The sequence below is a fragment of the Macadamia integrifolia genome, unplaced genomic scaffold, assembly GCF_013358625.1.
Source record: "Macadamia integrifolia cultivar HAES 741 unplaced genomic scaffold, SCU_Mint_v3 scaffold706, whole genome shotgun sequence".
NCBI classification, from domain to species: domain Eukaryota; kingdom Viridiplantae; phylum Streptophyta; class Magnoliopsida; order Proteales; family Proteaceae; genus Macadamia; species Macadamia integrifolia.
In genome coordinates, this window is record NW_024870519.1 from 164,105 (window position 1) to 175,787 (window position 11,683).

Sequence of the window (11,683 nt, forward strand, 5' to 3'; positions counted from 1 at the left end):
ATATATATATCCCCTCTTTATGCAATCAAACTTCCATACCCTGATTCACACTACTTGACCTCTCACTACATTCAAGCATGCTAAGTATTCCCAATATTGCACCAGTGTCCTATTATCCATAGTTTACTCTAATTTAAAATTTAAAGCTTCACAATTTCAAATATCATGTTTTAACTTTCATATGCTTTCTTCACATGCTCAGATATATATTAATTGATCATATAATCCAGATTTTCAATGGCCTATAATGTTTCCTCACATTCTTACTTCATAAAATCATTTTTTTTAACACTTAAATCACCCATACAACTTGATCTCAGGTCTACTCACTTGGATCTGTTATCATTTTCACTATTCCACATTTTCAATACTGACCTTGTCTTTTCGATCTAACATTGTTACTGATCAACAGAAAATCTATTGGGTGACTCAATATTCTCACTTCTTTATAAGGAGAACACCATACTACTTCATCTACATTTTTGGTACTTGTGCCGTGGTCGCTATTGAATACCGCTCCTAATCAACGGTAACTGTAGATGAATTCATACTTTTCCATTTTCACAACTCAAGAATAGTCAGTGAAACAAAAGGTCATGTCTGGAGTCATTGTATGATATTATTTATGCAATGTCAATTGGAATTAATATATCCTAATACTGACACCACTCTATCCTTATTTCTAAAATTTTACACACATGGTGTAGCTTTCATGTTTAGGTCATCACGAAGTCTAGGTATGCTTCGCAACCCTTGCTTAGCATCTTCTTCATCTTAGGTGTTGACATAGGGTTCAATGCTTGTAATCTCATCTGACCTCAAAGATTTCAAGTATGGAAGGAACCCTCTACCCAAATGAGGACCTATTAGTAAATTCATTTCATATACCCAATGCTACTTTTAGGGAAATTTGAGGAATTGGAAAAGACAGACAAGACCTCTATGGGTTAGGAATGAGAATACCTCACTTAAATCAAGTAAGTAGAATTGTAGGATTTTGCTATATATCTAATGATTTAAATATCTCATGAAATAGGAAATCTAAATTGCAGTGTGAAAACCCACCCAATTCAGAGGAAAGATTTTTCTAACCTTGAACACCAAGGTGAGTGGGTGCCCTGATCTTTTATGGAGTGTTTATCTATTTTGTTTTGATGCCTATAATTCTTTGTATCTCATGTATATTGATGTTTGCATTATGATTTCTATTCTTGTGAATACTATTTCGGTGGATCTGGAGATGTGAAAAGGTAAGACAGGTAAGATGGGTTATTTGACAGATATCCTTTTTTTGGTATGTGCATATGATGGATGGTTGTGCATCATGTAGAATTGTTGGGTTAGGTATCACTACCCAAGTGCTACAACCCCTTGTCAGCAGGGGGATTAGTACTGACAAATCCTGATATGAGTGGCTACCTCATTAGCAATACACTTCCGTTTGTATGATGTACTGTACTCAGAGACAGATTGCGGTAGGATACGATGCACTGTATGCCTGATTTCCCAGGGTTACTTACTTAGGGGTTAGCTAGGGGACCGAAGCTCTGACCGGGACTGGTTGACTCCTGCTTACAATGAGCTTGTATTCCTGAGGCCCAACGTACAGGGTAGGGAATGCCAGCTACATTGCGTAGCACAAACCATTGATATCAAACTTAGCAATGGACTAGGATGTAGTGTAATGCAACTGGATTCATGAGCATCATATAAGGTGTGGAGCATGCATTGCATCATTTGTATTGTGTGCTTGCTTGCGCCCACCCCCTCACTAAGCATGACGTGCTCACCCTCTTCATTTTACTTCTTCTAGATGATGAGGCCAGTATTTTGTCGACTCCCGGCATTGATTGTGAGGCAGTGGCCATGGATCACCTAGCCTATATTTCATATGATGAGGCCATCCATGGACCCAATTGTGCCTGTGACGATTGTGCCTATGGAGGCCAGTGGAGTAGACACAGTACTGAGTATTCTTGTTGTGTATATATGCTTCTGTCGATTCGCACTCTTGATATTCAGAGTACTTTGATGTATACAGTGACTGATGGATATCATGTTTTGGATAAATATTCTTTTAAGAGAAATGTATATATTATGTTTATGTTCAACTGGATAACTGTATTATAAAGTATCACGTAGTGACACTGGAAATGATGTAATACAACTTGCAGATGGGCTGTCTATATCCCTATGAACTCGGAATTGTAACTGTGTTGTGATGTTATTAGTTAACCTGAGTTTAGATCCTGGGGAAACAAAAGCTGACTGGATGCAGTGAGGTATCCAATGTCGCATACGTTGGTTTCAGAAGGCAGGTGTGACAAGTCTAGAGTAATTATCAGAAGAATAGGCACTTTGGGACCGAGTCTAAGAGGGATTGCAACTAAGCTAAAATCCATGACATTAAGATGGAGGGATATATTGGTCAATTTTGGGTTAAGTGCAAATCCTATGCTGTGGCCTTCAATTAACAATGATCTAAAACATCATCACAGACCATCTACCAGAAGCATACTCAAGCAGTCGTACCTCACAATTCCCGCAAAGGTCAGTTTCTGGATAGTCAAATCTATGCTACAAATTTGAAGTCATACCTTGTCACAACATAGTTAAAGGAGAAACCCACCCTTCATTTTGTTTGGAAAGTTTTTCAATTTTCCTTGGTTCGGTTTCCTTTTCATAAAACGGATAAGCCAGGTGCCTCTTTCATGCCTGATCATATGATTCAAAACTTACAGAGTTGGCTCTCTATGGGTATCAGATGCATCCCTAGAAGTATCTTCTTTTTTAACAAAACCATGTGTCGAATCATTAAGGACTTGCAATTGAAGATCTGAGTGATCCAATTGCTTATCCGACCTGGAGTATTCGTCTCAACCATGGACTGTTGGCAATTTTTGATCAATTAGACCGGATCACCATCTAAACACCCAGTTGGAGGATCCATTAAGACATTGGTTTTAGCTCCAAAAATACAATAGGAAAGAGAAGAAAGCGGTTGCAATTAATTTATACCTTTCAAATTAAACCTTCTCTTCTACACCATAAATTTGAAAAACGAAACAAAAATTACACAATGCACAACTCAGCTATGATGATTGAGAACATCTGCTATAGTATTTCTTGCCTTCTCACACAATATCTCTGGATTGTTTCCATCTATAGGCTTGTGAATGATAATTTTCACAGTTCCCGAATTCAATGTGCTCTCCATCCCAGCAGGCATAAGATTGCCAGTTCCCAAAAGCGCAATTGGTACAACTGGTGCTCCAGTTTTTGCCGCAACACTAAATGCACCTTTCTGCAAATGAGGGACAATAGAAAAAATTAAATTTCAGCAAACAACAAAATTTATTATAACATGAGAACATGTTGAAGATCTAAGCATTCCATTTTGAAACAGAAGAAGAAATGAAAGAGGTAGAGATCAAAATGAAGTACTAGTTATTAAGTCAACATGAATTTGAATTTCCAAAAGAACCACCAACTCTCCATTGACAACGTTGGAGCTTGCTCTTTACATCTGATGCTTTAGGCACAGTTTTTCCTAATTTTGATTTCTGCTTAGATTCAAGGGAACAAATTCAAATACCAAATTCCTTGTTTTGTTCACTATGAACTTGTACTGCAAGGGAGTAGAGACTTTAACAATGGTAACTTGACTAGATAATGTCCCAAATATCATTCTTAAATAACGTAATTGCATGCCAAACTTGTAATTGGTGTATTTCCAACTTGAGCAGTTCATTATCACTAAAAAAAAATTATAAACATCATAATCAGTTGATTGGTAACTAGGAGAAGTAGCAATTCAACCTTAAATACTCCCATCTTCCCGTCTTTACTCCGGGTTCCCTCAGGAAAGAAAAAAACAGAAACCCCCTTTTTCACTAGATCTATGCAACGCTTTAGACAGTCCTACAACCACAAAGTGAACAAAATCTCAGTCCAAAAACGTGTAAAGCTAAAATACATGCTCCAAAATAAAGGGCTGCAACTCTCTCTTGCATCAACATCATCGAAAGGAAAGAAGAAACAATACCAATTGACTTTTGCTGTCCATTCGTTTCAAGGGAATAGTACCCATTAGGAACATTGCCCATCCAACAACAGGAAAGACAAAAATTCCAGTCTTGCTAATGAATTTGAAGCTTCTGCCAAGAATTAGAAGAATATAGATGTCCAAAAAACTCTGGTGGTTAGAAACATATACAGCAGGGGTCTCTGGTGGTGGCAAATTCTCTAATCCCTCAAATTCTACCTTAAAGAATGGAAGAACAGTTAAAGTTGCCCAAATCTTTGCAACAAGATGATGTACTTTCCTTCGGTACCGATCAAATAAGATAACAAAAGGATGAGCCACCAACATGAGCACAAAAAGAAAAATGGCAGCAACAGCAGTCACAGCATAAAAACAAATTCCTCTCACTTTTGAGCCCAACTGAGTTTCTGCCAAAGAAATTTACTGAAGTCAGTGTTATAAATGGGAAAAAGGAAAATCAAAGAAGTGACCCATGAAAACCTGCAAGTGGATAGGCAGCATGAGGAGACCCAGTTCCAGCAAGTTCGGACCGCACAACAATATTTCGTGGCACCTTACACCGACTTTGCCAATTAATATCATAAAATGGTTGATAGACATCCAAGTTACGGTTGAAAGGATCCCACATTGTACCACCATGTTTCCTTCGAAACATAGAGTTTCTTGTTTGGATAACTGCAGAAAGAAGAATGAGACTAAATGGGCGAGAATAATTACATTTTTTCAAAAATAACTCACAGAAACCAAAGGTTTAAGAAGAAAAATAATTAAACAAGAATATTAAAAACCAATAGTAAAGGTGGATCTAAATAATGCTTACTGTTAACAATTGAGCACATAACTGGCTTCACTGGAGAGCCCCTGGATTTGAGTGAAACGGTGGGAAGAGAAATAAATGGTGTACAGCAAGAAAGAACTTCCATCTCTCTGTTAAAATGAAGAGAATAGAAAATAATCACAGCAGGGGAAGATAGAAAGCCCCACTCGTCATTTGACCTTCAGGGAATTTGTAACAGCAGTCCTGTGGCACATCTGTTCAGAGGTCAGATAAGGTTTTCACATAATGACAGTGGTTGACCAAACAGATCTCATTCAAGCATAGAACCCAGAACAGGGAAAAAAAATATTTGAAAAAGAACTCATGATGCATCAGGGCAATCACAGTAGGAAGAGAATTAGAGAACCTTCCATGCATATATTTCCTAGCTTGGAATAAAGTTCAGTACAAATTCATTGCCTCCTAATCATATCCAAAACACCATTTAATATGGCAGGTTTTAGAGAAGAAAGGGGTGTCAAGTAAATACGTAGATATGATTAAAAACATGTATGGTGATGTGGTGACAAGTGTGAGATCTATGAGAGGCCAAGGTGTTGAATTCCCTATTACTTGCGGGTTACATCAAGGACCCGCATTGAACCCCTACTTGTTTACACTAGTCATGGATGATTTAACCAGGAATATTCAAGGAGAGATCCCGTGGTGTATGCTTTTTGCAGATGATATTGTTCTGGTCGGTAAAACAGGGGCAGAGATCAATGATAAGTTAGAATTATGGAGATCTACTTTGGAATCGCGAGGTCTTAAGATAAGTAGAACGAAGACGGAACATATGAGATGCAACTTTAGTCGTTTGGGGAGTGATAGCAAGAGAGTGAAAATTGAGGGGAGAGGTCCCACAAAGCGATTTTTTAAGATACTTGGGCTCTACCTTAAACAAAGAATGTGAGATTGATGATGATGTTACACACAGAATTAAAGTAGGATGGATGAAATGGAGAGGAGCGTCTAGAGTGTTATGTGATCGACGTATCTCTCTAAAGCTTAAGGGAAAATTCTATAGGACAGTCATAAGACCGGCTATGATATATGGTGCAAAATGTTGGGCAATCAAGAAGCGTAACATAGATAAGCTGAGTGTGGCTGAGATGAGGATGTTGAGATGGATGTGTGGAAAAACCCTGAGAGATAAGAGTAAGAAATGACAAAGTCAGAACTGATTTGGGAATTGCTCCAATTCAAGATAAGCTCAGAGAATGTCGGTTACGATGGTATAGACATGTCCAAAGGAGGCCTTCGGATGCACCAGTACGGAGGAGTGACCAAATGCAGATGGATGGAGCAAAAAGGACTAGGGGAAAGCCAAAAATGACCATTGAGGAGGTAGTAAGAAGAGACATACAAAAGTTAAGTCTTCACCCAAGTATGGTATCTAACAGAGCTGCCTGGAGGGCTAAGATTCAGGTTGCCGATTGTTCGTGAGTGGGATGTCCGAAACCTTTTTTTTTTTTAATCACGCGGATCCATATAACCGACCCCATTTAGTTGGGATAAGGCTAAGATGTGTTGTTGTTGGTTGTAAAACTTAATACATGATCTCTTCTATTATGAATCTTTTTTTTTTCTTTTCCCTTTTTTAAATTTAGATGTGCTCAGTGTATATCCATAAAAAAACTTTAAAAGAGTTTATTTTGTAAGACTTCAACATTGTTATTTTCTCTACAACTGCTAATTGTTGTATATTATGCTTCCTAGAGTACCCGGCCCCCGAAAAAAAAAAAAAAAAAGGGACCAAGAAAGACCTATAAACTGGATGAGTTATCTTGGTGAAGGCAGAGAAACCACAAAAGATAAATTTAGAAAGAATATTTACCATAAAAATAATAAAAATTCACAAAATAAAAGCAAGTTAAATACAAGGAGAAGAGATTAGATGGGATGACCAACCATTATGCATATAAGTGTTGATTTGGTGATTAGGCTTGTGTTTTATAGACACCAGGCCCTCTTTATTTATATAAGGGAGAGAACATTCTAGAATAGGTACAAGGAGTAAAAAAATTCCACTTGAATCCATATTACAATACTCTCCCTCAAGTTGGTGCATAGATATCAAACATGCCCAACTTGCTAATAATGGGACAAAAAGCTTTACTACTGCTAGAAGTCTATCAAGAGAAGGAGGAGCCTAACGCAAGACTACTCCCTTGGTTTTTCCTAGTCCTATTAGGACTGGGAGTTTGGGTTTTCCTAGTCCTATTAGGATTGTGGGTTTGGATTTTCCTAGTCCTTTTAGGGTTGTCCTAGTACTATTAGGACTGAATATAATTAGAAGTTAGCAATCAGTAAAAGTTTCCTATTTTGTTCTTTACTTGTAATAGCTATCTTTCAACAATATAATCTCTCTCTCTCTCTCTCTCTTTACAACTACTAAGCTCCTTAGTGAACACATCAGCTAACTGAGCACCAAAATGAACAAAAGGGACACAATAACTCCTTGTTCCAACTTCTCTTTGATGAAGTGACAATTGATCTTGACATGCTTCGTTCGATCATGTTGCACAAGATTGTGAACAATGTTGACTGCAGATTTACCATCACAATACAGATGCATAAGCAACTCAACTAGAACACCAAGTCCTCAAGGAGACTTTGGAGCCAAAGAAGCTCACAAATACCATGGTCCATGGCCCGAAACTCCGATTTGGCAATGGACTGCACAACCACACCTTATTTCTTGCTCCGCCAAGTAACAAGATTGACTCGAACAAAGATGCAATACCGAGAAGTAAATCTTCTATCATTTGGACAACCAGCCCAGTCAGCATCAACGGAGGCTTAATAAGCAAGTGGCTATGTGGAGATAAAAAGGACTCCTTTACCGAGAGCATCCTTCAAGCATCTTAGAATACGATATGCCACCTCAAAATGTGATGAGGGAGGATCATGCATATACTGACTAACCAAGCTAACTGCAAAGGCTATGTTAGAGCATGTGAGAGAGATATTTTAGTCGTCCCACCAAATTCTGATAACCTTGCCTTCGGCCTAACTAGGTCCCTTTCCAACTCCAATAGACCCCTGGGGCTATCCATCTTCATCCTTAAGATGAGAGTTAAGCTCAAGAGGAGTGTCGGTTGGCTTACAACCCAGCATTCCTGTATCTGATAGAAGATCAAGTGTATACTTCCATTGAAAGAGGAAGATACCTTGAGCTGAATGAGCCACTTCAATGCCAAGAAAGTATCTCAGCTTACCCAAGTCTTTAATTTCAAACTCTTTCCCCAAATAATTTTTTAGTTGAGCTATCTCACCAGTCACTACCGGTGATTACAATACCATCTACTTAGATGATAAGAAGCATAATATGCTCTCTTGTCGTTTTACGAAACAAAATATGATCAGCACTACTTTGTTTATAGCCAATGGACAACATAACTCTGTGGAAGCAGCCAAACCACGCACGAGGAGACTACTTTAGGCCATACAAGGCCTGTTTCAGCTTATACACCTTGCCTTGGGTCTCGGAGAAGCAAATCCAAGAGGGATATCTATAAATACCTCTATTCAATCTCCCTATGGGGAAAAGCATTCTTGACATCCAATTGTTGTAGCTCCCACCCTAGATTGACTACACAAGAAAGAAAAACTTTGACAGTGTTCATTTTGGCAACCTGAGCAAGGTTTCCTGATAGTTAATCACGTATGTTTGAGTAAACCCTCTAGCAACCAGCTTTGCTTTGTTTCGGTCCACCGTAACATCTGACATGGTTGCCAGCGGATGTGACCTTAACTTCGGACATGGTTGCTGATCAGATCCGAGTCTCAAACGAATGACCTTATAAAATGTAAAAAACAACCGGAGTCTTCAAGCTCTGCATATCAAACTCCAGAGATAAGAAATCAAGAACCAGAAAAATCTGAGAGGAGATTTAGATCATCTCAAAGAGTAATAGACCCTCAGCGGTTAGACTATGAGGGTGGTTGTTGGTTAGAGAGAGAGAGACGACTACAATTTAGGCATTAAGGTAAGGATCTCGATGTTGATCCTAGCTCTAATACTATGTTGATTTGGTAAATTAGCTTGTGTTAAATAGATAGCATATAATAACAACAATCTCAGCCTTAATCCCAACTTAATGAGGTCGGCTACATGGATCCAATCAAAACACAATAGGAGAAATCAAAATGAGAGAAGAGAGAATAAGGATGAGAGTAGATGAAATAGGCACAACCCAACAAGTTAAGAGAATCTTAGCTACATAGGGTCTGCTATATGGATCCATGCCCTCTAATAGGCTCTATCTGAGGTCATACTTTAGACAAGAGTGAGACTATACATGTCCTTCCTCACCACTTCGTCTATGGTCATTTTAGGCCTGCTCCTATGTCTTTTAGTTCTCTCAATCTGAATCAGATCACTCCTCCTTACTGGGGCATCCTTATACCTCCTTTGAACATGGAAATACGACGTCAAATGACATTTGCGGTGCTTGTCGTTGATCGGTGCAACTCCCAAATCAGCTCTAATATGCTCATTCCTTTATCTTTCCTAGGTTCGCCGTACATCCATCTTAACATCCTCATCTCAGCTACACATAGCTTCTCTATATGACACTTCTTAACTACCCCGCACTCCACTCCATACATTATAATTGATCGCACAACAGTCTTATAGAATTTCCCTCAAGCTTTAAAGGGATAAGTCGATTACACAACACTCTGGACGCAGCTCTCCATTTCATCCATCCCATTTTAATTCTCTGTGAAGCATCCTCCTCTATGTTACATTCTTTATTTATGATTGACCCAGATATCTAAAATAATTACTTTGAGGAATCTCTCTCCCCTCAATTTTCACCATTTCTTTGTCCAATATAGAGTGGCTAAAGTTACATATATAAATTCCATCTTCGATCTACTAATCTTAAAGCCTCTTGTTTCCAATTTAGATCTCCATAGCTCCAACTTAGCATTAATCCCTGCTTTAGTCTCATCCACTAAGACGATGTCATCCACAAAGAGCATACACCAGGGAACCTCATCTAAGATGTTCTTGCTTAACTCATCCATGATAAGTGCAGATAAATAGGGGCTTAAGGCCAATCTTTGATGTAACCCAATTATAATTGGGAATTTTTTGCCTTGACCTCTTACGGATCCCACACTAGTCACCACGCCCTCATACATGTCCTTAATTATATCCACATAAGTACTAGACACCTCTCTCTTTACTAGGATATATTGAACTAAATCTCAAGGAACTCTATCATATGCTTTTTCTAGGTCAATAAAAAATGTGGAGATCCTTCCTGTGGACTCGATAACTTTCCATGAGCCTCCTTAGTAGGTAGATAGCCTCGGTCGTGGATCTTCCTATCACATTGGTTCTCCGATATCTCAGTTTCTCTTCTCAAGTGAGCTTCAATAACATTCTCCCATAGTTTCTCTTGTCAAGCGGGCTTCAATCAAGGATTAAAGTATTCGTATCGGTCGCCATATCGGTCGACCAAAATTAAGATACGTATCGGAGGGTATCGTAACGTATCGGGGATATGTTAAGATACGCTAAAGATACGCATATAAATGGATATGAAACACTTTTTTAAACACTTTTGCATAAAAATTTATTAAAAAAAGCTATTGATAACATGTATTATGCATAAACACTAAATTGAGGGTATCGCACTAAGAATTCAAGGCTTATAGTTGTTCCATAAATGTAAAATCTCTGTTCTCAACCTTGATTTCCACTTTAGTTAGAGAGAAATATGGCTGGCAGCAACTTTGGAACAAAAACCCCTCAAAGAATCGTGTTTTCTTAAAATATACCCATCTTGGCCATTATATAACCATAGGGCACTGTATCGGTACATACCGATACATACCGATACTCACCGATACGTACTGATCGATACATACCGATACTCACCGATATGTACTGATACTCATCAATACGTACCGATCGATACATACAAATACTCACCGATACCTACTGATCATAGTTTTTAAGGCAGTAAGGCGACAGAGGCGTTTGAGAGCCTTTCGGAGCGCCTTAACAATAAGGCGGGCAAAAAGCGTCGTCTTATTGACTAAAGCGTTCTTGTGTACTTTTTTTTATAAAACCAATCTATTTGGCTCAAATCCTAATTGAATCCTATTACTCATATGCTAAATAAATATTAAATGTTTATATTCATACAAATGTAAGATATTCATTAAGAAAACAAATCAATAAAGTGAATAAACTAAGTTCATCATCATCCATCATCAATCATCAATCATCAATCATCAATATTCAATCATCAATCATCAATCATCAGTCATCAGTCATCAGTCATCAGTCATCAATCATCAATCATCAATCATCAATCATCATAACATATTAACATATAATATAAATACACAATTATGAAACAAAATTATAAATATAAAGAAAAGAAGACATAAAATATACAAGTATTTATTATACTTACCTTTATGATGCCATAATGAGTGTCTAAGCCTTAAGGTCATCCACTATATTTCTACTCCTGTCAAAGAAGTAATTAAGAACTTAGAATTAAAACACATCGAAAGTAAAAATCGAGATGCCAAATTCAATGGATGAGAAGTGACTAACCTGGGGATTCTTAATTATTCTAAAAAACTTTAAACTTCAATGAAGCTAAAACATAAAATAAACTAAAATGCTAAGAATTTAGTAAACAATGAAAGTTAAAAACTTAAAAGTTCAAGGACTCAAAAAACTTTAAAGTTTAAAGACTCAAAATACGTCAAAGTTCTAAGACTCAAAGACTTTCAATCCAAATCAGTAATTAAATTAAAATCTTCTTCTTCATGTGCATTCTGTTGGA

General features: G+C 37.7%; 1 protein-coding gene across 11 annotated transcripts in view; it reads right to left on the reverse strand.

Moving 5' to 3' along the window:
- Nucleotides 1-3,001: 3,001 nt before the first annotated feature.
- Nucleotides 3,002-11,683, reverse strand: part of LOC122069771 (1-acyl-sn-glycerol-3-phosphate acyltransferase BAT2, chloroplastic-like) — a 37,152-nt gene continuing 28,470 nt past the window's right edge. For 5 of the 11 annotated variants that reach the window (XM_042633856.1, XM_042633848.1, XM_042633849.1 and 2 more), the window contains exons 3-7: nucleotides 4,866-5,077; nucleotides 4,526-4,720; nucleotides 4,046-4,452; nucleotides 3,820-3,921; nucleotides 3,002-3,304 (exon numbers count right to left, since the gene is read on the reverse strand). In XM_042633856.1, coding sequence (XP_042489790.1) covers nucleotides 3,089-3,304; nucleotides 3,820-3,921; nucleotides 4,046-4,452; nucleotides 4,526-4,720; nucleotides 4,866-4,968 — 1,023 coding nt within the window. In that variant the 5' untranslated portion in view covers nucleotides 4,969-5,077 and the 3' untranslated portion in view covers nucleotides 3,002-3,088. Of the gene's footprint in view, nucleotides 3,305-3,819; nucleotides 3,922-4,045; nucleotides 4,453-4,525; nucleotides 4,721-4,865; nucleotides 5,078-11,302; nucleotides 11,360-11,683 lie in introns of all 11 variants that reach the window. The other 6 variants (XM_042633857.1, XM_042633851.1, XM_042633853.1 and 3 more) reach the window with 3 other exon arrangements.